General features: G+C 43.6%; 1 protein-coding gene across 3 annotated transcripts in view; it reads right to left on the minus strand.

Annotated features, from left to right (window-relative positions):
• GLDC (glycine decarboxylase) overlaps window positions 1-24,380 on the minus strand; it is an 89,722-nt gene that overhangs the window by 11,939 nt on the left and 53,403 nt on the right. For all 3 annotated transcript variants that reach the window (XM_067553075.1, XM_067553076.1, XM_067553077.1), the window contains 9 exons: window positions 24,091-24,175; window positions 23,954-23,995; window positions 22,846-22,988; window positions 20,148-20,223; window positions 11,067-11,192; window positions 6,785-6,934; window positions 5,237-5,349; window positions 2,196-2,337; window positions 148-259 (listed from right to left, as the gene is read on the minus strand). In XM_067553075.1, the coding sequence (XP_067409176.1) occupies window positions 148-259; window positions 2,196-2,337; window positions 5,237-5,349; window positions 6,785-6,934; window positions 11,067-11,192; window positions 20,148-20,223; window positions 22,846-22,988; window positions 23,954-23,995; window positions 24,091-24,175 (989 nt within the window). The remainder of the gene's footprint in view (window positions 1-147; window positions 260-2,195; window positions 2,338-5,236; window positions 5,350-6,784; window positions 6,935-11,066; window positions 11,193-20,147; window positions 20,224-22,845; window positions 22,989-23,953; window positions 23,996-24,090; window positions 24,176-24,380) is intronic.

A 24,380-nucleotide genomic window follows, 5' to 3' on the forward strand; every position in this document is an offset into this window, starting at 1 on the left:
TGCATGCACTGTACTTTAGCATGTGCTGGGACTGAAAACCCTCACATCAGTTTAATAAAATCAAGCACCGTATCTAGAATCCAAACTGCTATAGGAGATGCTGGGATGAACCAGAATGTCAGGAGACAAAGTAAGCTCAATACTTGCCTCTTGCCCCTCTGAAAAGGACTCTGTAGTGTTTCTCTAGTCTTTTGGCCATGTAGTTAGCATTTAATATAGCAATCTCGGAAGCGTGTTTAAGACCTTTTCCACCCATCATCTGAAAGAGCAAAAACACTATAGAACACAGGTCTGAAACAAACCTTTACCCATAAAAAGTCAACACATTCTCATAGATTAACATGTCAGTTCATAAAAATCACTGGCACACAAGGCATTTCCTGTTCCACTTACCCCTCTTTTGGAGCCTAAGATTCACTAAAAGCTAGAACACTGATCAATGATTAGTGTTGTCAGCTCTAGCACCACTCAGATATTTAGTTTTCTTTCACCACATTAAATTGACAAAAATAAACAGGGCACATTCCTTCCACATGAAGAAATTGAGATAGACAAATACATGGATTTGTTTTCTGTTTAGCAAACAGGCTTATTCACAAAACAAGAAATTTTCACAGCCCTTAAATAGCTTTAAAATGAGTAGAAGAGAGTTGCTTGGTGTGAGTCATGGCCAAATGCACCCTTGGATTTTCAAAATGTTGTTCGCAGCCATCCTCACGGAGGCACAGCCCATAGAAGCTGAGGTTAGTATCCATCAATCCATGCTCAGCATGAAAGAGCAGGGAGATGCCTGCAGTTAATAATATGCTCCAATGTAATTATTTCAAAATGGGAATCAGCTTACACCCATTACATGGAATTAGACATTTGTATAATTAGAGTTGTTCATCTTAAACTCAAGGATCTGAGGCACACTGTTTTAATAGTGTTTACCAAATAAGTTGTCGAATTAGCTGCAGAATTGAACAAACAGGCTTTGTGCTATCCACTCAGCTTTTAAAGTTAGGCAATCCTATCCACTTCTCCCTTGAAGATCAGTTCAAAATGTTATACAGGATATTAGAATGCATGTTTCTCAGAGTTAATTATAACCTCTGTTTTACTTTTCTGGCTGAGAAATTCAGAATATTTACTGTGAGCACGAATCTAACCATGTATTAACAGGCTCATCAGTAAGTTGCACAGTGTTCCAAAAAAATCTAAATAGGCAAACACTAAAGCCAAGTTCTCATATGCCCTAAACTAAAATTAATCAGATTTAATTTTTGTAAGTTAGTAAGATTTCATTGGAGACAATTTTCATCTCCTGAAGAAAGGTGTTTCAGGAAAGTTGCATTTACTAGCTGCTGAGTATTTCTAACATTTTTTAACACAACACTGCAGCATATTGTGAAAAAGTAGGTAAGAAATTCTGAAAATAAGAAATTCATTTACTATTACCAAGCAGCTTCCTTGCGAACATGAAAACCTGAATGATTCTCTGAGAACTAGTGGAAGGACAAGCCTGTTTCTTGAATACAATCTATTCATACATGTGGTTGTTATAACTCTGGACTCAAGAAATGTTAAAAAGCAACAAACAAGAACATTAAACAGGTTGCATACATTCATTTATGACAATAGTTCATTGTACTGCCCTCACTAACTATAGAAGCACCACTCCCAAAGACAGCCAGGATCTCAATATGAGATTTATTCCTGAAATCTGCTCTTGGGATTCTAATAGAGGCACTGGTTTGTTTTTTGTTTTGTTTTATGGTGTGCATTAAACTGCATTAAGCAGCCATACAAAATTCTATTTGCCCAGGTGAAATAATTTTTTTTCTTTGACATGTGAATAAAATACAAGTCCTTGAGATGTAGGGCAAGTAATGAGATTTTGTACTTGCATTGGTAAATTTTCATGGGCATTTTGCAAGACTACCATACACTATATCTGAAATTAAAATGTGTGACTATGCCCACCACTTCCAGTGGGATTGTGAACCTATTTGAAAGCATGGATTTTGGACAGGTCTAAAATACTCATAATTGCACCTTCCCAAATGTAGAAATGCCACACTGGGAAAAATGTAATGCAATCTGCCTTTTAAGAGTTTCTATTAAACCAGTCTATACATTTTACAGACATTCATTTTTAAGATTAAAAAACCAAAACAGATCCCTAACTAATGCTTGAGAAAAAATTCACACACCTTGATATATGCCCAGGAAATAGGCAATATAGCACTGGAGCCCCAAGGGGCAGCACTGATTGTGCCCAAAGGGCATGCATCCTTATCGAGCTGTAGGGCAATGACAGGATGGCTAGGCAGGTAGGGAGCCAGATGACTCTTCCTGAAACAGATACAGCAATGTCATTGTCCTAAAATCAGTGTATCATTTTGGCTAGCTACAGAAGAGGATTCCCAGTTCCTGACTCCCCCATCCCCCACCTTATTTCAGGAAAACCTATCAGAAACAAATACCCAGGTACAGAAGTCCGCTTTAATGATTTCCATTCCAGTCTATGTTTCCTTTATCATTCAATCCAAGAGAAAATGTTTGGGTTTTTTCCTTTAAGAAACAATAGAATCCTTTCTGAGTGTCACCAATTGTGTTAAAACTCATTGTCAGATACCCTGTTTCCAAACATTGTACCCACATTAAGTCATTAACCACTAGGAAAAGAGCTGTCAGATTACTGTTGCCATAGCAAATGGTGCTGGCTGACTATCCTAGAGGTTGAAGTCCTGCATTTATCTGGAGACAGATGAAGTTTACCTACCACCATGCTTGATATTGGATTACCTATAGGAGTGAGAAGGTAGGTTCAGCTACCATGTCCGTTCAGTCCTACCCTCTCTGTCAAACATAAGTCGGATACAAATCCTTGTTGTTTCCTAGCTTGGTTATGGGACTGGTTTTTGCACTGATCTGAGCAGAGACTATCAACACTATAGTCTGAAAAATCATGCTGTTCCCCATACCACTCCATTAGTGGAGCAATATAAGGCAGCAGTTTTAACAAGCAAGATGATAGTTTACACATACTCCCTTATACAGTACACTCATTTTCCAGGTGGAGCATGGCCTATGTTTTTATTATTTGCAAACTCTAAACACCATGTCATTGTCCATGTTATTCTAGAATGATGGAATTCTCCCCCTTCATTATGTCCACAGACTGGTATTTCCCAACTTGAGGAACATTAGACTAGTCATTAGAGATGCATGAAAGCTGTGACATACCAGGAGAGGTGGTGGGAGCCCAGGTCCCTGGGCACTGACCTATGGGGGGCGCCAGGCCAGCCCTTCACGAACCACAGCAGGTGGGGGATGCAGGAGGTTCTGAGGGGTGCCCCTCAGTCCCTCCACCCCCCACGTATTGTGAAGGGCTGGCCCGGTGGCCTCCCCCCCAAGCCAGGAGGGGTGAGGTCGCCCCATCCAAGCTGGTGCCAGACTGCAGGGCTGGAGCAGTGGGTAAGTGTGGGGAGCAGGGAGGGCGTGCCGGGCTGGTCCTTAATGGGGACAGAGGGTGCAGGGGGCTGTGGGGCACAGAGCCACCTGTATGTCATGAAGGGCTCGTCTGTTGCCCCCCCATCCAAGCCAGTGCAGCCCTTCACGACAGGCGGGGGGGGGCGGGCGGGCAGGAGGCACTGAGGGGCGCACCTCAGCACCTCCCCCCCCCACGCATTGCGAAGAGTCAGTCCAGCCCTCCTCTCCAGGCTGGGGGGTGTGGCTGCCCCCTCTGAGCTGGTGCCAGGATGCAGCAGGAAAAGCGGGTAAGTGCAGGGAGGGTGGATGACAGAGCCTACCCTACATATGCGCCTTTTTCCCCCAAGCCTCACTCTCCTCCCAGACCCCGCCTCCCTGGGGCAGCTGGGGGGTGGTGAAGAGACCCCTCTTGCCCTGCATGGGGACATGGGGGGGGGTGCAAATGTAGGCTTGGCCCCTGAGCACCAGAGACCCTCGGTACGCCACTGGGTGAAGGGAAAGAAGCAGTAAGGGATGGGGTGATTTTAGGATTAGAAGAAAAAGACTGGGAAAGCGGTACAACTCCAGATATGCACCCACCATCAACATTTTATGGCAGCTGTGGATAAAGTATCCAGTTTCTCCTTGAAAGCCACCAGCCTTTCCTCCCAAAGCAGGCCCTTTAATGCAGCTGACTATGGCTGCAACTTGCATAGGCAGATTCCAGGATCATTATCAGCCCATCAGCACAAGCTTCTCTTCCCTGCTGCTGGAGCATTCCTCATAGCTATGGATAAAATTATGTCATGGAGGTGATGGATTCTGTGGCTTTCAGAGACCTCCGTGACATTTTCTTCTTCAGCCCTGGGGCAGTGGGGGGGACCCGGAGCTCTCAGCTACCATGGTGGTGGGTGCTGTACCCCTTCCTCCCTCCATAGCAGGGCTCAGGCTCTCATCCCCCCATCCCCCTCAAGCTTGAATTGTTCCCCGTCACCTCCTCCTAACCATTATTTTTAGTAAAAGTTACAGGCTTTTGTGAATTTTTGTTTTATTGCCCATGACCGGTCCATGACTTTTACTAAAAATAACAGTGACAACATCTTAAGCTTACAAGTTATAGCTAGTGAAGGAGTCACCAATAAAAGACTCCCACCTACCCCAGAGTAGCATTTCTAAGGAATGAGAGAAAAAAAAAAAAAAAAAGTGAATAAGAAATATAGAAAAGGCTCTTTTCCAGGATACTGGATTGTGTAAGGGGGCTATGGGAGCTCCCATCTGCTAATTCATCATAAAGAGATGGAGAACCACTACCACAGTGAGGCTGATTTGTTAGCACCATTTAAGTAAAAACTAATTTTTCTTTAAAAACTTAGTCTCAATGTGCCAGCTTTGGTTTTCAGTACTGTACAAAACACTGACATTCATACAAGCATTGTGCCATATCTACATCTAACATTCAGCCATGTCACAAATCTACCGTACAAGGTTTAGCAAACTGATAAGACTGGCTCAAGAGTCACCAAAGGGTGGCTGCCAGTCAAGACTGTAGTGCATTGGCTGAGGGATATATGAGCAGAGTAGTGATATCAAGACAACAGACTGGCATTTGAATATCATTGTATTAAGTGCCTTAAAATAAAAATGTACACAACAGCTGATAAAACTAAGCTTCTCCCAAGTCAGTGCTAGTGGCTCTTATTCTCAATAGAATATTTATCTACTATTAACTAGGGTCCCTTCTCCCCCAAAGTAAATTTAAGAGCTAGAGATGAATACTCACACTCCAATTGGCCCCATTCCAGGTCCTCCTCCTCCATGGGGAATGCAAAAGGTTTTGTGAAGGTTTAAATGAGAGACATCAGATCCATAATCTCCAGGTCGACACAGACCTACCTGTCAGAGAATCACCACCAAAAGAACTCAAATGCTGTCTCAGAAAATATATTTTTATGTACAAACTTATCCTATTACTGCTTTTGACACTTTACGAGGTATCTCCATTGAAGAAAGTTGCATCTGTTAATGACCTACCTACATGCACTAGTGTTATTTCTTCAGTTTCAGCAAAATTTGTCTAAAAATGATGGTATTAATTTTGTTTTCCTTTAGAAGTTCATATCCATTAGGTATAAGAAGGTTTAGCATCTTTTACAAACATTAAATTCCTAACTAAATGTTTAACAGGCAACTAAAGCAGATTAAGGACTTTTTCAATTTACTATTCTGGCCTATCAAATATCTTTTATAGAAGTCTTTGAGGCAAATCAGAACATTACAAATAATTCTCACTAGACATCTGCTCATTCAGCATTTAACCTGTTTTAAATTATATTTGTGACAGATATAGCAATTTCTTGAATATCCTTGGGAGACCTTACTGAATTAAGTTTAAGTATCTTTGAGGTCCATTGTTTTAACTTAATGGTATTGTATGATTGTGCTCTACTCCATGGGGGAGGTCTACCACTGCTGCTTCAGGAACTCAAAGCAATAGGTGGTGATTAAGACAAACCAGCCAGGTTGTAACCCTTCCAGAGAGGTAACCCCGCCTGGGAAGGCTTGCATATACTAGTTCAAACTGGATTCTCCAGAGACCGACAAACAAAGGAAGGATTTTTGGATAATAAGCTTGTATTTTAACTTTCTCAGGATCTTCCTTTTGATCAAGCAAGTGGACAGGACCACCTGTGCAACACGGGACAATATTTGCAGAAGGGCTGGAAGGACCTGACCCATGAGGGCCCCAGATGACTGATGGGTGACCTCTGGTAAGCTTCTTTGCATGCACGTAAGTTCTTTTATTGTTTTGAATATGTTTTCTCTCTGTATTTTCACCTTTGTAAATGTGCTTGCTTATAAAGAGCGGTAATTTATAATTACAGGCAATTATGCTGTTCTCAGCCTCTGGAGAAAAAGTCAAGTACAGACACTTGCTGATTTAGGCAATCTGGCTTGCTGGAAATATCACACTATAAAGCAGGGAACTGTAGAGCTTTGAAAACCCTGGGTTCAGGAGGGAGAGACACATTGATCTCTACCCAAGAGAAATGACAGCTGTGAACTGGAAACCCTGAAGTGGGTGATCTTGGTGTACCATGAAGGTGGTAAACAGGTGCAGTTGCCCTGAACTATAACAATATTTTTCACCATCCAATTACTACCGGTGTTTTTGGTAACCTCAGTTTTTCCCCCAAACATTTATGGTATAACAATCTTATGGTGAAGCTGTGATATGGTTGAAAATGTGAGAACTGATATTTGTTGTTTCTATGGAAATTACCCCTCCCCCCACCAATTAATAGTTAAAATCTATTTAACAGATTCACACCTGGGCATTCATGTTTGCACCATCTAGGTAAACCTGGCCTCCATGTTTGTGAATCAGGTCACACACATCACTGATCTCCTCTTCAAACACACCATTGGTGGATGGGTACGTGATCATGATAGCTGCTAAGTTATCTTTGTGCTTATCCACCTTCAGAAAAGGAGGGAATGTAGATGGTCACTGGAGGGTTACAAAATTCTCTTAAGCAAAAACTTTTATAAAATCAAGTAGTTACTGTCACCACAAGTGTTTTACATGCTGAAAACAAGTTTACCCATCTCATCCAGCAAAGGTAATACATTGTCATAATTGTCAATCTCCTTTGCTGGCACATACTTTTAGTGCTAAGTAGCAGACTTTGGGGAATTGTAATAATCTCTAAGTCAAAATATGTTTTTATGCAAATTTTCTATCATGTCTGATTACTTTAGTGAAAGCTGTTGAGCTCTAGTTTTCCTTCAGAAGCATCTATGTAGAAATGTTTGTTCTTCACCAGAACTAACTGAAACCAATGATAGTGAGGGAAAATAATATGAAAAATGGTTACTTGCCTGTACATTGATGGCCATTCGAGGTATGTTGAACATACATCCATTCCACCGTACGAGTGTGTGTGGATGTCAGAGGTTTTTGCCAGCAGTATCACGAGACAGCATATGTGCCCCTGCCACCCTTGTGCGTGGCGCCAAGGAAATAAAAAGGCGCATGGCATCTTCCCACTGTCTAATTAATACCTGAAATACCAGCGAAAGTGGGACAGTTGTGGAATATGTATGTGCACAACACATCTCGAAGAACAACAGTTACTATATGGGGAAGTAAACAGTGTTTTCCCCCCCCTTCAAGTGATAATGAACAGATATATTCCACTGAAAGTGATTCACAAGCAGTGTCCTTACGGGTCCTTACAGTGGTAGGACTTTACTTGAAAAGAGACTGCAGCAATGACTTGCCAAAGACATCATTTTCCTAGGAAGCTTGACTGATAGTGTAGCTTCTGAAAAAGATAAAGACCAATGACCACATTGTTGCTTTGGAAATGTCTGCTATCGGTATGTTACACAAGAAGGATGATGAAGTGGAACAAACCCTAGTGGAATGGGCTGTTATTCTCTGAGGAGGAGAAATCTTTGAGAGATTATAGCAGAGCTTGATACAGTCAGAAATCCAGTGAGACAGACATTGGGCTGTAACTGGTTGCTCTTTCAGTGAAGACTACAAGAAGTTTAGGAGATTATCTGAAAGATTTTGTGCTGTCCAGACAAAAGGATAGAGCCCTCCAAATGACCGAAGTGTGAAGCTTCTTTTTGGCTTTGCTGGAATGAGTTTTTGGGGAGAAAAGACAAAACAAAAACACTGGAATATGAATGGTCTGAGATGAAATGCAGATACAACCTTAAATATAAGCTTCAGGTATGGCCTAAGATAAACCTTGTCTTTGTGAAAAGTCATGAAGAGGGGGTCAGCTAGCAGTGCCTCAAGCTCCAACACCTTTCTTGCAGAATTAATTGCTACTATAAAGGCTGTTTTCATTGACACCAATGATAATGAAGTTGTAGCCAAAGGTTCAAAAGAGGAACCCATTAAACAGGACAAAACTAAATTCAGGTCCCATAAACGTACTGGATCAGAGACAGGAGGGTACATACAAATGAAGCCCTTTAAAAGTTTCTCAGAGAGACAATATTAAAGGCATAATAGCAAACTAACCCAATGGAAAGGCACAAATAGTAAGAGGCCATATGGGCTCCAAGGAGGAGCACTTAAAAGACCTGAAAATAAAAAAGGAATCCTACAAAATGTGGAAACATGGACAAATTGATAGGAATGACTACAAAAGAATAGCATAAGCACTTAGGGAAAAAATCAGAAAAACTAAGGCACAAAATGAATTACACTTAAAGGACAAAAGGCAAGAAGAAGAGTTTCTATAAATACATTAGTAGCAAGAGAAAGAAACAGAAGTGTAGGTCCACTACTTAGCAGGGAAGGAGAACTAATAATGGGCGACATCCAGAAGTTGAGGTGTTTAATGCCTATTTCACTTCAGTCTTCACTAAAAAGCTTAATTTAACCAGATGACTAACACAAATAATATTAAAAAGTGGGAAGGAACACAAGCCAGAATAGGGAAAGAAGAGGTTAAAGAATATTTAGGCTCTGCCTACAGTTAAAATGCTACAGCTGCAGCGCTTCATTGTAGACACTTACTACAGCAAGTAATCCACCTCCCGAAGAAGTGGTAGCGAGAATAAAGTGGCAGCGGTAGTGAGGTTGGTTGACCTAGTGCTGTCTACACTAGGGATTAGGTCAATTTAACTACCTCTCTCAGGAGGGGTTGCTTTTTTTAAACACCTGAGAGACATAGCTATACTGATGTAACTTATCAGTTCAGACCAGTTCTTAGATAAGATAAATGTAGTCAAGTCAACAGGGCTGGATGAAATTCACCCTAGAGTACTTAAGGAACTAGCTGAAACAATGTCAAAACCATCAGCAATTATCTTAGAGAACTCATGAAGAACAGGTGAAGTCCCAAATGGGCAAACATTACCTACCTTTAAAAAAAGGAACAAGCAGGATCTGGGGAATTACAAACTGGTCAGCCTAACTTTGACACCCAGAAAAATACTGAAGCAAATTATTTAATAATCAGTTTGTAAGCACCTAGAGGAAAATAGGATCCAAGGAATCTGTCAAGAACAAATCATGCCAAACCAACCTAATTTCCTTCTATGACAGTCTTTCTGGCCTAACGGCTAGGGGGAAGCAGTAGACATGATATGCCTTGATTTTAGTAAGGCTTTTGACACAGTCCTACATGACACTCTCATAAGCACACTAGGGAAATGTTACCTAGATGAAATTACTATACGGTGACTGCACAACTGAGTGAAAGACCATACTCAAATTGTTTTCATTGTCCACTGAAGGTAGGATAAGTAGTAAGAGGCTTAATTTGCAGCAAGGGAGATAAGTTAAATATTAGGGGAAAAAATCTTATTCTAGGGCTAGTTCTGGAATAGGCTTCCAAGGGAGCCTGTGAAATCCCCATCACTGGAGGTTTTTTAAGAACAGGTCAGACAAATGCCTGCCAGGGATTTTCTAGTTATATTTGGTCCTGCTTTAGTGCAGGGGGCTGGACTCCATGACCTCTCGAGGTTCCTTCCAGCCCTATTCGTCTACAAACTATATGGCAGAAATCCCTGTTTCTTTGTCCTCATGAGCAATGAGGTATAGATAGGACTTTTGTCTCTCTCACATCTCTCACCTAAACAAATTAGGCAACTTTTGTGCCTATCAATGACACAGATAATAGACCTGAATGTGGTATATTTTTTAAATCCAGGGGATTTCCCCATGGCTGTTCCCCCCACATCCCAAAGAGCTATTAACAAACTAAACTAGAACTACACTGAAGTGAACTATAACTATACACAGAAGAAAATCTCTCTCTAAACTGGCTAACTAAAGCTCAAGAATGGCAGGGAGCACCAACTCTCGTCATGGGTGGTAAGATGGAACTGACAGGAAGGCGGCACCCATGTCCTTTTTATGCCCTCAATTCCGCACACAAGGATGGCAGGGACACATGCACTGCCTAGTGGTACTGCTGGCAAAAGTCTCCAACTCACGTTCATAGGGCACACATACATCTACAGTGGACTGCATATGTGCACAACCCCTTGAATTAGAAACATAAACTTCATCACATTTGAGAGATATTTTAAACAAGCTGCATTCACTGATTAACAAAATTTCCTAGAAAATGTAAGTCAGTCTTTTTTTCTCACTGGCAGCGATGCAATGATTGTTTCCATACCAAACAACTCAAAAATATTTTAAAATGTGTTCTGCTATTTCTTTAGTTTTATCTGCAGCCAATTTATTCAGAGATGCAAAGGAAGTTGCCTAGCAACATCTTAGCAGCAGAGGTGGGACTGCTCTTCAGTAGGTAAAGATTAAAGTGCAGCTACAAATTCATTCACTTCAGATACTGAACAGAAAAGGAAAATAACCCCCAACTCTGTCATGAAAGAAGCTACAGTGTACAGACTCTTTCAACCATTTCTACACAAAGAATCCCCAAATTTAAAGAGAGCTTACAAGTTTAGTGGCTTGTGTCTCAGATAGCAAGAAGAAGGATTTATTCTTCTTTTAAAGCAGGTATCTATTGTTAATTTGACCATCTCCCCACATTACAGAAAATGTGATACAGCTGCTAACGAAGGAAGGAAGAAAGTGCCCCCCCCCCCAAATAAACAGCAGATGTGACACTCACCATTGCCTTTAGATGGGCAATATCGATGCTTCCATTTTTATCCACCTCGACTGGCTGGATCTTCATCCCTGCCATTTGGGCACTTGCTGGATTGGTACCATGAGCAGATTTAGGAATAAGACAAATCTGAGCAGGTGGGGGAAAGTAAGTTCTAATTATACTGACTAACCATGAAATCCCAATGCAGTAAAACCTATCAAAACATGCAATTTCATTACCAGAGCTCCAGGAAAGGTACAGACAAATAGAAATCTATTCCCCCCACCCAGGCACCATTTGTATTGCAAGAATGTAACAATTTTCAGACAAGAAAATGTTCACATAAAATTGCAGCATCCAAAACTCATTACCACATTAACTGTTCATTTACTGAGTATTCCTCACACTGATGTGCACTTTTGAAGAACACTTCCATTATAAATTTCTACTTGCACGTGTTTGCATTTCATCTCAGAAGGAATGGTTTATTACATACTAGTTTGGAGACATTAGTCAGCCTCTATATATACAAATACCACCTGGAGTGAACATATCCTAATTTAAATTGCATTTGAAGCCTGAAAAGCTCTCCACTGTACCTCCCAATTCACACTTCCTAGTCATTTCTACTTTTGATCTCTGGATGCAAGACAGAGCTTTTACAGACTAGTGGCATCTAAAAGCAACAGAGAAATCTTTGGAAAATTGCATATACTGACTCATAGACTTTGAGATCAGAAGATCATGATCTAATCTGACCTATTGCACATTGCAACCCACAGAAAATCACCTACCCACTCTGGAAATAGACCCCTAACCTCCAGCTGAGTTACAGAAGTCGTCAAGTCATGGTTAAAGACTTCAAGTTACAGAGAAATCACCATTTATACTATCTTAAACCTGCAAGTGACCCAGCCCATGCCCACAGTAATACCTCTCTTGTAAACCTCAACACTGGATTAACAGATTAAGTTTATATCTAAAATTAGTATGTAAATAAAGCTACTTAAATTGAGTTAAAGTAGCTCATAATGAAGTGCCTTACAGTCAACAAGTAACATGCTTTCAAATTAAATGAAGTTCTGCAGTATTAAATATTTTTGCTTTTACACCATATAATTACAAAACAAATGTTAATAAAAATGGCCAATTTTTTAAAAGTGAAAAGATAAACCTAATAAGAGAATCTGCCATGGCTCCAAGATAACAGTCCTATTTGAAGTGACATATTAATATCTCCCCGGGACATTTAACATCTCCACAGGTGTGCTGAAAGGAATATAAGGGGCCCATTCTCAACTGTATTGCACCCTATATAGTCATTTACAATTGTGCTGCATAATTACAAAGTGGGTATAGAAAACAAGATTATTTACCAGTAACTGATGTTCTTCGAGATGTGTTGCTCATGTCCATTCCACTATAGGTGTGCGCACGCCTCCGTGCACAGTTCCCGGGACTTTTTTCCCCCTTAGCAGATCCCGTATGGACAGCTCTGGAGCCACCTGGAGTACCACGGTATATGAGGCACTGCCGGCCCTACGCCCCCTCAGTCACTTCTTTCTGCCAACTCCAGCAGTGGGGACGGGGGGTGGGCTGTGGAATGGACATGAGCAACACATCTCAAAGAACATCAGTTACTGGTAAGTAAGCTTGTTTTCTTCTTCAAGTGATTGCTCATGTCCATTCCACTATACGTGACTAACAAGCAATACCTTTGGAGGTGGGTAGGAGTTACCTGTGAGTTGCTCTCAGCACCGCTCTGCCGAATTCCGCGTCCTCTCTCGCTTGCTGAACGATGGCGTAGTGGGACGTGAAGGTATGCACCGATGACAAGATGGCGGCTTTGCAGATGTCCTGCAGGGGCACTCTCTCCAGGAAGGCTATAGACGAGGCTTAAGCTCTGGTTGAGTGCGCTGTGATGGTTCCTGGAGGCGGCACCCTCGCCTGCTCCTGGCAGAACTTGATGAAAGATGTAATCCACGAGAAGATGCGCTGGGTGGAGACAGGTGAGCCCTTCATCCGTTCAGCCACTGTGACGAAGAGCTGCATCGATTTCCGAAACGGCTTTGTACGCTCGATATAGAAGGCCAGGGCTTGTCTCACGTCCAGCGAACGCCATCGCCTCTCCTCCCCCGAACCGTGCGGTTTGGGAAAAAACACGGGGAGAAAAATATCTTGATTACAATGAAATTGGGCAACCACTTTGGGCAGGAAGGCTGGATGCGGCTTCAACTGCACCTCATCCTTATAGAGCACTATATAAGGGGGCTCCAATATCAAGGACGTAATCTCGGAGACCCTCGTAGCTGAGGTAATGGCCACCAGGAAGGCTATCTTCCATGAAAGCATGAGGCGAGGGCATGAAACGATGGGTTCAAAGGGGAGCCCCATGAGACTCAAGAGGACCAGGTTGAGATCCCAGGGAGGCACCGGGTCACGGACCTGCAAATAAAGCCTCTCCACTCTCTTGAGGAACCTGACCGACAGGTGAGCCTTCAGTGAGGCCAACGCTAGACCCTGGAGCTTTAGCTGAAGCAGGTACTCTAGGATCGTCTGTATAGGCGAGACGCTGGGTAGAATGCCCCGGGACTCTGCCCAAGAGGTAAACTGTTTCCATTTAGCCCGGTACACAACCTGTGTGGAAGGTTTCCTGCTGCCAAGCAGGACTTGCTGGACCTGCACTGAGCACACTCTCTCCTTCAGTCAGTCACAGAGCATTCAGGCCATGAGGTGCAGGGAGTCCAGGTTCGGGTGCAACAGGCGACCATGGTCCTGGGAGAGAAAGTCGTGTCGCCTCGGAAGCTGCAGGGGTGGGGCGATCGAAAGGTCCAGCAGCATGCTGAACCAGTGCTGCCTCGGCGAGGCCAGAGCGATGAGTATAACGTCTGCCCTATCTCTTTTTATTTTCAGCAGGACCTTGGACAGAAGCAGAGTGGGCAGGAATGCATACATGAGGGTCTCCGTCCAGTTGATGAGGAATGCGTTGGAAATCGACCCAGTCTTGCGACCCCGGAGCGAGCAGAACCTCGGGCACTTCATGTTTCAGGTTGACGCGAATAGGTCCACCCTCAGGCACACCATCAAAACTGTCTCCTCTGGTTGCCCGACCTCCTGGGGGGTCCATGCTGGGGAGCTGAGGAGAAGCTGGGGGGCTGGTTTCTCCTTCTGAACTCCCTATTCTTATCCCTATTCCTATAGGGTTGAAAAGGCCTGGGAGGAGGCCTTGGCTGCTGCTGCGCCTGGGGCCGTGACTGACGCCTGGAAAACTGGGGCGTGTACAGGCCCAGGGAGCGAAGTGTGGCCCTGGAGTCCTTCAGACTGTGCAGCTTCGCATCGGTCTGGTCAGAGAATAGAGCCGACCCATCAAAGGGGAGATCCTGAATCGACTGCTGCACCTCTTGGGACAGGCCCAAGGATTGCAGCCACGAGCACCTTCTCATGCAGATGGCAGAGGCTATGGCCCTGCCCACCGAGTCAGCAGCATCACAGGATGTCTGGAGCGCTACCCTAGCCACCATGGTTCCTTTCTCCATGACGGTGTTAAAGTCTGCAGCCAGGTCCTGGGGCAGGGCCTCAGCGAACCGACTGAGGGAGTCTCACAGGTTGAAATTATATCTATCCAGGAGGACCTGATGGTTGGCAATCCTGAACTGCAGGCTTGCCATGGAATAAACCTCTCTCTCAAAGAAATCCAGCTTTTTATTGTCTTTGCTCTTGGGAGTGGACTCTGGCTGACCTTGCTTGTCCCTCTGGTTAGCCGTGTATATCACCAGGGTTCCCAGAGCAGAGTGAGTGAACAAATACTCAAACTCTTGGGCCAGGACATAATACTTTTTCTCGGTCACCTTTGACGTAGGGACAACCAAGGAAGGGGTTTGGCACAGGGGCTTTACAATTTTAAAGACCCTTTTGTAGACTGGGGGGGCCACTCTTGCTGGGGCAGCTGCCAACACATTAAACACAGCACATTAAAGAGGCTATCTTCGATCTCTTCTAACTCCTTCACCTCCAGCCCCAAGTTGGAGGCCATCCTCTTAAGCAGCTCTTGGTGTGCCCAGAAATCCTCCAGTGGCGCCGAGTGGTCCTGAGAGACTGCCTCATCTGGTGAGGAGGGAGAAGACTGCATCCTGTTGGTGCGCCCCCTCGTGGCAAAGGGTTGCACCCTTTGAGGGTCCCTCCATGGGGTCCAACTCCTCATCTGAAGAGTGGTGTCTATGGGCCTTTTCCTGTGCCTGAGGCATGGACTGTACCCCCAATGACAGGATGGATCGGGCCCCTGGCCCCATCTGGATATCCCATGGGGCCCAATAAGGCCATTGTTGCAGCCACTGACCCTGGGGCCAACCCGGGACTGACTGCGCCACAGGCTCTGACGCTTTGTGGGGACGTCAGCTCTCCCGATGATTGTCCTCCCTGGGAGACCCTGAGCCACTGGACCGGTGATGCCGTGCACGTCCTCAGTCCTGGGCGTCCTTCTGTGCTAGGGACCGGCTTCTCGACGACTCCGAGCTGGAGGACGATGAGGACTGGCTACAACGCCACGAGTGGTGCTGACAAACGGAGGTGCACTCCGAAGAGCCAGAGGTACCAGAGCATCATCTCGGTACCGAAGATTTCTGGTGCCGCTTGCCCTGCGGTCCTGCAAACCCTTTCGGTGACCAAGGTCGGCGCTGCTTCGAACTCCTCAGCGCTGAGCTGGACTCCAGCGACCAGGTTCCGCATTGTGTACGCGGTGCTGGGTCCTCCGATGGCGACTGGGTTCTGTGCTGCTTTGGTGCAGGTGAACTCCTTGGTGCAGGGGAACTGGAATGGGAGCTGTCCGAGCGCCGCCTGGCAGGCCTCGACCAGTGCTGCCTCCTGGCAAGCACTGCCTCCAGTGCCAGGGATCAATGCCAGGGAGAGGGAGACTCCACGTCCTGTGTCGAAGCAGGTCGGCTTGACGCCACTAACCTGAAACGACTGCTGGGGGAGCGTCTCTGCTCTACCCCTGGAAACCGTCCGGTGGGAGATCTTCCTCCCCATACCAGGGATCTCCACCACCCTTCAGGGGGAACCAATATGGGTTTCCCCCGTGACACCGGCCCCTTCTCCCTCGGTGGAAAGTGGGGGCAGAAGAGGCGTAGGCAAGGCCAACAAGGCTCTTGCTGCCTGAAAAGCCTCCGGCATCAATGGCGTCAGCAGGGGCACTCTCCCACTCCCAGGAGTCAGGGGAGGCTCCCTGACTGGAGATGCAGGTACCAGAGAAGACTCAATGGGCCAGGTCCGATGCATCTCCGTGCTCAATCCTGCCCATACTGATGGTGCAGGGGAGTGTCTGCGCTCCGCGCACTACTTCTTCCTCTTCGGTGCCAGCGATGTTGCACGGTGCTGAGTTGAGGCCGGTGCCAGCGGTGCACTCTGCACCGAGGTCATGCTCAGTGCCGAGATGGAGCAGGCCGGCTTGGACGCTGGGCAGAGCGCTGCCTCCATCAGCAGGGTTTTCAACCAGATTTCTTGATCCTTTTGGGTCCTCAGTTTGAAAGCCCTGCAGATCTTACATTTTTCTTTTCTGTATGCCTCCCCCAAGAACTTAAGGCAGCGGTCATGTGGGTTGCTGAGCGGGAAAGCCTTCCCGCAGGAGGCACATGGCTTGAATCCCGGTGAACGGGGCATAGCCCGACCGCTCTTAGTCCCCGCAGTGACTTGCCTTATCTCTAACTAAGTAAAACTAACTTAGAATAACAAATAAGTTCAAACAAGGGGAATACTACTTGCTGAGAGCAAGGCTAGTTCCAGCAACCATCAGAGGCGGAAAGAAGGAACTGAGGGGGTATAGGGCTGGCAGCATGTGAGCAGGGCTCCAGGGGGTGTCGGAGATGGCCCTATGGGATCTGCTAAGGGGAAAAAAGTTCCAGGAACTGTGCACGGAGGCATGCACACACCTATAGAGGAATGGAGATGAGCAAGCACTCAAAGAAGAATGTGACATTTTGACTTGATAAGTGTTTTACACCCATTTGGTGTAAAGTGTAAATGACTAAGCATGATTGCTGCTTGCATCTTTCAGAATATTTTCCTCACAAGGGGGCACCAAATCAAAAGGAGGCTTACTCTGAAGAGAGCTTTTGGTCAGGCTTCATTTGCTTTCACATTCAGCCACTGCAAAAAGCCAGCTACCCCATTGCAGTGCACATCACATTTGAACTTTAGGGTAGCTGTAGACAAGATCCAGTACCAGTTTTTATAGGAATTGGGAAGGGATTAAGCGCACAGGATTATGTGGAAAGAAGACAATTTGTGTGTATGTTTAAGTGAAACACTTGTCTTAGGCTTGCTGAAGTAATGTAAGCATTGAAGCACCTTTATATAAAAGACGAACAATGTGAGACTGACCCTACTGTGTAACAAGTTTCAAAGTAGCCCAACTGTTAATTTCAATTGATGAAGTTTTTCTAATCTTAGCGAAAGCTTCCTTTCTCATTATACTAAAGTTTCTAAGAAAATATAGTAGGCATCCTACTGCCAAAGTCAGACCCGGACAAGCTGTCTCTTCTCCTCTTGAACTCTGTTCTAACCTGAAAGCCTGGCATCAGCTATCTTTGAATACTGAACTCCACAGAGTTCAGTACCTAGCTTCTTTCCAGACACAGAAGAAAAAAATAAATAATTTTATCCCTCACTGAGGGATCCATTATCAAGTGACATGAATGTTAGCATTACTTAAATGATCTGATATATAATCTCCTAAATCCATGGAAATCCTGAGATAAAGAAAAAAGTTGACGAATATTCCGTCCAACCAAGATGAGATACAGCTTTTTGCTGTCAAGTTATCGCTTCCCCAAAACAGCAATTCTGAATTAAAGCTATCATACCATGAACTGCATCAAAGACTGAGCTATACCAAGTGAAGAATGCCCATATGCAACAGGGGAAAAAAACAATTTTAAAGAACATTAGTGTATTTCACACTGTAATGCACTGCCAGAATCATTTTATTGCAACATTATTTTGATTTCATTAATTCTTGGCACCTGCTGATCTGAATAACTTTAGAAAGGAAGCTCCTTCAGAAAGCTGTCTGCACAACTATCATCGTCCCTGGATACTTACGTGCATAGAGGGAAGTCAGAAGTGTACAGAGAACTGGCTTGCATATATTCTCTAACAGAAAGCGATCAGAAGAAAAGCAAAGGATAACAGCAAGATAGCAATCTTAATACTCACATTTCATTTTAACTTCACCTCCTGTTGAGTAAGTTTTCATGAAAATAAAGTCTGAGACTGAGTTAAATTATTGTCTCCTCTGGTGACAGATGAAATTCAGGTATCCATGCTGATATTAAATCTAATATTAGCATGGATAAATCTATCAGCTGCCTTCAATACCACTGGTTCACTCACTAGCAAGCCTGAACAATAGATGACTGATTATTGCTTTGCGGTGGTTTGTTTAATCTACAAAGATCCCAGAGGGTAACCCTCTGCTCTAAGGGCTCTTTACTATGGCGTTTCACCCTACTACCTGTCCTGTTTCAGGTTGGGTTAGTTAGGCATGAGTGTTTTCAATATGATTATACTTTTCTTTCCATTTTATCTCACTCAGACTGTGTGGTTAAGTATTTCAGTGCATGGTAAGAGAGTGAGTGGCTGAGGCTCAATTCAGGGGAGTCTGAGGTGATGGCTAGGATGGGGGAACTGCCACAGGATAAACCAAGGACCGAGGGCATGTCTGATGTCTGTCAGTCAAATTCACAATGGGTGGGGGAGGGAAGTCTCTTCTTAGACTTCCAGCTGCTCTGAGAAGTCATAGTATATGGTTTCTCAGCCTGGGGATTAAGACCAAGTTCAAGGTCCATTTGCCCCTTCTGTTATGGCTTGAGGGGAGGGAAGTCCCAAAACACGTTCTATTTTAAGATGGGCTCACAGTATGGAAAAGGTTAAGAACCATGGGTCTAATAGGAGTGAGCAGGTCAGCTTTTTTCACCCTCATCTACATCTGGTCAGGAAGTTGCAACCCTCTCAGATGTGGACTTCATTACCACCATTCCCATCCTTTGTCTCCTTAAAACACTACACTATCCAATCCAGTTCATACTTAAAGCTATGGTTAACAATTTAACATAGCATTTCTTCTAAAACTAACCATACACTACAGGGGATCTTTTTTTAATCTGTTCAGACATAATGGCTAAATGTGATGAGAAAATGTTCTTCTAAAAAGATGCCTGCTATGTTGGTTAGCTGTTTTTCATGTTCTTTCACATACCCCATTGAGTCTCTGAGATAACATTGTAACTTGCTTATTAGATTTATTTCTACAGATAAATAATTGCCCACTATTTAAAACAAAAGATATTTTCCTTAAGAAGTAGTGGATTTTCCCCTTTAATTCTATGAAAGAAACATTAGTATATCAATTTAAGGCGATATGATGACAGGAAGGAATTCTTTTGGTGGGCAGATTAAGTTTATGTTATATTCTCAAACTTTAAAATGCTCAATTTTAGTAGTGTTAAGACAGTAAGGCTAACAAGTTGTGTCCCAGGGATCTGGAAGTTTCAGATTAGTAATAAAATACTGAACCTTTCACCTCCAGACTACCAGTTTAAGTTCAGCCCAGATGGTACAACTAGCAGACACAGAATGGGCAAGGACTAAATTGACCTGGGGGGCTGAGTTACCCTCTTCATTCCCCTCTAGGCAATTGTTGAAGCACATTAATGATGCAGTGAGGGGAAGCTTGTTTTGATGTTCTGTGTTGGGAAAAGAAACTTTCCGTGTCCAGGAATGTCAACCCCAGACTTGCCATTGGTACTTATATGCTTCCAATTCTTGTAGTATTTGATCAATACATCAAACAATTGTGTGACTATCATCACAACACCCTTGTGAGTAGGGAAGTGCTGTCACCCTTTGTTGTGCATAGGGAACTGAGGCATAGCTTAAGTGACATGGCCAGCATCACACAGAAAGTCTTTGACAGAGCAAGGAACTGAACCTAGGTCTCTCAAATCTCAGGCTAGCAACCTAACCATTGGAACATTCTTCCTCTAGAACATATGCTCTAAACCATTTGCTCCAGAAAGAGTTATGTCTCATACACATTTTCACACTTACACTTCTATGACGTTCTCCTTTTGCATTTAAGTAAGCCTTGATTGCAGTCAATCCAGCATATTCACCCTGGGCTCCACTGCAAGAAGAACACAGAGCCCATGATAAGGTATGAACCAGAATGTCAGTGTAGTACTGTATGTAATATTAAAACCATTCTTGCTCAAGCCATTTTTTGTGGCTTTGAGCAAGTTTTAGTAGGTTATAAAGAACAAATACAATATATGTTAAGCTGCACACACACAGGAGATACAAGACAACTGCACATGCTTTATCATCCATACTAAGCAAAACATATTATAGTGATATCATTTATAATTTATATTCTATCAACATTAGGACTGCAACAGTGTTGTACGTATTTAATAGATCCGCCATTTCTAACCACATAATACTAATTTAACTAGCAGAAAAAAGATACAGCTGGTACAAAGATGCCGTTCCATCAAGAACAGAAAGCCTGGATAAAGGATTACAACATAACAGACATCCAGCAACTGGAATCACTTTACAGTCATTTAAAGAGGCAGAAGACATCATTTCAGTAGATTTGGCATGAAATGAGTGACTATAGTTCCAATACATAGGGTCATAACAGTACTCAACTATTTTATCTGTGCTATATTTCACTGAATACTACAGTAAAACCCTAGACATTCTCTAGCCTTCATTAAACTTGCATATTAATGAAGAGCATTTTACACAAGGATTTAAGTTACATAGCTGCTGGCTGATACAACAGTATTCAAAACAGCACTACTCCAAAAGCTTTGCAGATGTGCTTCTCAGAACTGCCTCAACAGCTAGCTCCCAAAAGCCCAGACACCAGGTTCTGGCCTCAGTATTATTCCCTTCATGGCAGCTTGTTGCACTATTAGACAGTATAATCAGACCATGGTGATTTTGTCAGTGGACAGAAATTAAGGGATGTTACATTTCAGTGCTCAGCTCAGGTGGGTTGTAAGGAATTAAAGCACTTCATGTTACTCAATTGCCTCCACCCAACCTAGGGAAGAATCACATCCAACTGTCTTCTCAGAAGGAATAGGCCAATATGTGGGATTGGGAGTGGGGGGACCAAAAGTTTATGAAGATCAAGATCACCTGTGAAGTGAAAAGATATGTTCAGAACACTGAGAAAGAATTCATCATCTGTATGCTAGATGTTATCCTTTTATTTCAATGAACAAAGTATTCAAGTGTGTCTGAGATTCTTTATCTCCAAGATGAGAGGGTCAATTTGAGTGACAGGTCAATCTTTGTCTTAATTCATTTTAGATAATTTGGAGGCCCCAATCTATGTCTCTCTCTATATATATACTTTACTGATTCTAGAAAGACCCTTTCTCCTGTTAATGCTATCAGAAATGATAGCAGCAGCACTGAGGCAGTATTTGCTTGAGAACACGACTGCTTCAAGCAGCAACAGGTACCAACAGTGATCATGGGGCCAAGGGAAAACAGGATAAAGTGCCCCAATTCTGCCTGAGAGAAACCCAAGGTAGTTCAGGAAAGGGGTAGGATAGTCCACCTGGAGTGATCAGAAGGCCAATACACACCTGTCATTGTGCTCCCCCGCTCTCATTCCATCAAAGCAACATGATCATCTGTGTGCTCACCTCTACTTATTGCCAGCAATAAAAAACTTATTGGGATTTGGTAAGCAACCCTTGCTCCTTTAAATGATCAAAGAAAAGAGACTAGTGCGATTCGCTTAGCCCTGTATGATAGTCTCTCCCAAGCACCACCACCTCCGCAGATATCTTCAGATGCTGCTTCAAATAGCAGCAGTTCCATCTAGCCCAATGCCGCCTCATCCATATGACTAACCAGGAGGAAGACTCTACCTCGAAAAATGAAGAGGAGAGCATTACAAACAAAAGAGAAACTCAAAATGAGTAAAGTGAACTTGAAGGGGTGGGGAAGGGTAAGATTGGTTTCTCACTCTCCTGACCCTCAAACTTTTAGAAGAAAACAATGCCAATCAGATTAAGATTCTCTAACAATATTGTCACAGTCAAGCCTCAGTGCACTCGTCTTGCACTCAGGAGGTATAGCTGTGGAAGGAGAAGCTACCCTTAGATCCCATCTAATCAGGTGCCCACAGTCATATTCAAAGTATGTACCATTGGCAGTGGTGAGGAGCAACAGCACTGGCCATCTCCCTGCCTACTAAGGTTTGGCCCCGTCAGCCCTCCATTATGATGGGGTGGAGGGGATGCAAAACTGAGTGAGTGATATTGCAAATGGTGCATGGGGGCTGCAGTGCTGCTCAGGTTGGCCCCACAGCTCCTCCGTTGTGATGGAGGTCTGGTGGGACCATACCTGAGTGGGTAGTGCTCCTCCTTGCTGCTGCTGTTTGGCTGCCTCCTGCACCAGGGCTCCCCTCAGGAGCCTGCCTAACCTCACTCCACTTCCAGCAGCCTTTGCACCCTCTCAGGGATATAGAGGGACACAGCACCTGGGTGGGCCCAGCTGAAAGACAGGGGCTGAGCATGGAACAAACTCAGCAGGAGAGGTGTTAGGGCTAGCAGCTGCAGCAGAGATGGCTCCACATGGATTGATGGTGTGTACCATGTCAAAGATGTCTGAGTGAACCCTGGTCTCCAAACCTTTGACAGCAAACCATTTTCTAGAAGCAGAGATGAATTTTTTGATAAGCCACATCAGGCAAACAGATGTCCAGTGAAAGACCCCTTACCTGTTTGGTTGGAAGGAGATTTTGTCATAGCCTGTGATTTCACACAGATCCCTCTCAAGCTCCCTGAAAAGTTGCTGGTACCCTTGAGCCTGGTCTAGAGGCACAAAGGGATGGATATTAGCAAATTCTTTCCATGTGATAGGCTAAAGAAAAAAAGAAGAAATATTGTGTTGTAACAAGAGATTGAGTTTGGGGGTGGTTTAATTAGAAGGAATAAGCTAAATGAAAGAAGAAGGGAAGAGAAAGGGATGGGGGGCAGGGAGAAGAGGACTAAAAGGAGAATGTATGGGGTGCAGCTGAGGTGAAGAGACCGAGGGCTGGAACAAAACAGCCAATCAGTACAAGTCCAGTCAAAACTATAGAAAGTTCTCTTAATGTCCAAAGTTCCCTGCTCTGGCTGCAGTTGTTCCCATCAGCTGGAGTCTGGTTGGTTTCATTGACCCAGCTCAGAAACTGAACTGAAAGGAGACTATCTTATCATATGGTGACAGGTAACAAATAGGACATTTGGATTATTATTATTATTGAGTGCTTCCATTACAGTTATGTCAAAAGACCCCAGTCAGGATCAAGATCCCACTGTGCTGGACACTGAACAAAACAGTAAAGACAGATTCTTCCTTGGAGAGCTAAAAGTCTAGTTCTCTAATCCCACCTGATGTTATTAACACCACATTTGTAACGTTAGGGTAGGCTTTTCAAGAGGCCTTAAGAAGTGTTATGTGTCCACATGCTACGGAAATTCAATAGGAGTTGGATACCTAACTCTTTTAAGCACCTTTGAAAATCCTAAACTTAAAATCAGTAAGGAAGCAGGTAGAAATATATTCAATTTAAATAAGATGAAAGTTGTCACCTTTAGCTTCCCTGCACCTCAATAAAATTAGTTTCCTATAGATTTGGAATGGAATTTTCAGAAAACCCTCAATACTGGCTCAACTCTGCTCCAATTGAAAATCGCACCCTAAAACACTGAAGTTACGTTAGTTTCAGACAACAAAATTCAGTGTTTACATGTACAGTATCAGGGACTGTGTCTGTTTGACTGACTACGCAGTTTACACTGGGCTGGTCTCAAACAAGGAATAATTCTGTCAGATGAACTTACTGTAAGTTCTGATGAACTATTAAGCTTCATCGTACAGGATCCCTAAAAAAAATAATAAAAATGCATTCAGTTACTATTCCTCCAAAAAGAGATTACTAATCACCTAATTGTATTTATTTTTTTAAGTAAATACCTACCAAAGGAATCATGCTGTGAACAAGGGAAATATCTTTGTTTTCTAATCTTTTCATATACCGGACAATATTCGTTTCAGAGTGATAGCTGGAGGGCACAAAATGTGGTTGTTAGGGCAAGTAGGTTAACTACACATGCTGGATGACTCATACAGAAGTGCTCCTCTACAGGAACTGACAAAGACTGCACAATAGAGAAGAGACATTTTCTTTTTGTAATTAATTTTAATCTTTCATAAATAAGATATGTAGACAAGTACCTGATACACCAATATTTCCTGGTTAGACAGTCA

Source organism: Emydura macquarii, unplaced genomic scaffold (assembly GCF_026122565.2).
Source record: "Emydura macquarii macquarii isolate MOO-44397 ecotype Brisbane River unplaced genomic scaffold, CSIRO-AGI_Emac_v2 contig_1451, whole genome shotgun sequence".
NCBI lineage: Eukaryota > Metazoa > Chordata > Testudines > Chelidae > Emydura > Emydura macquarii.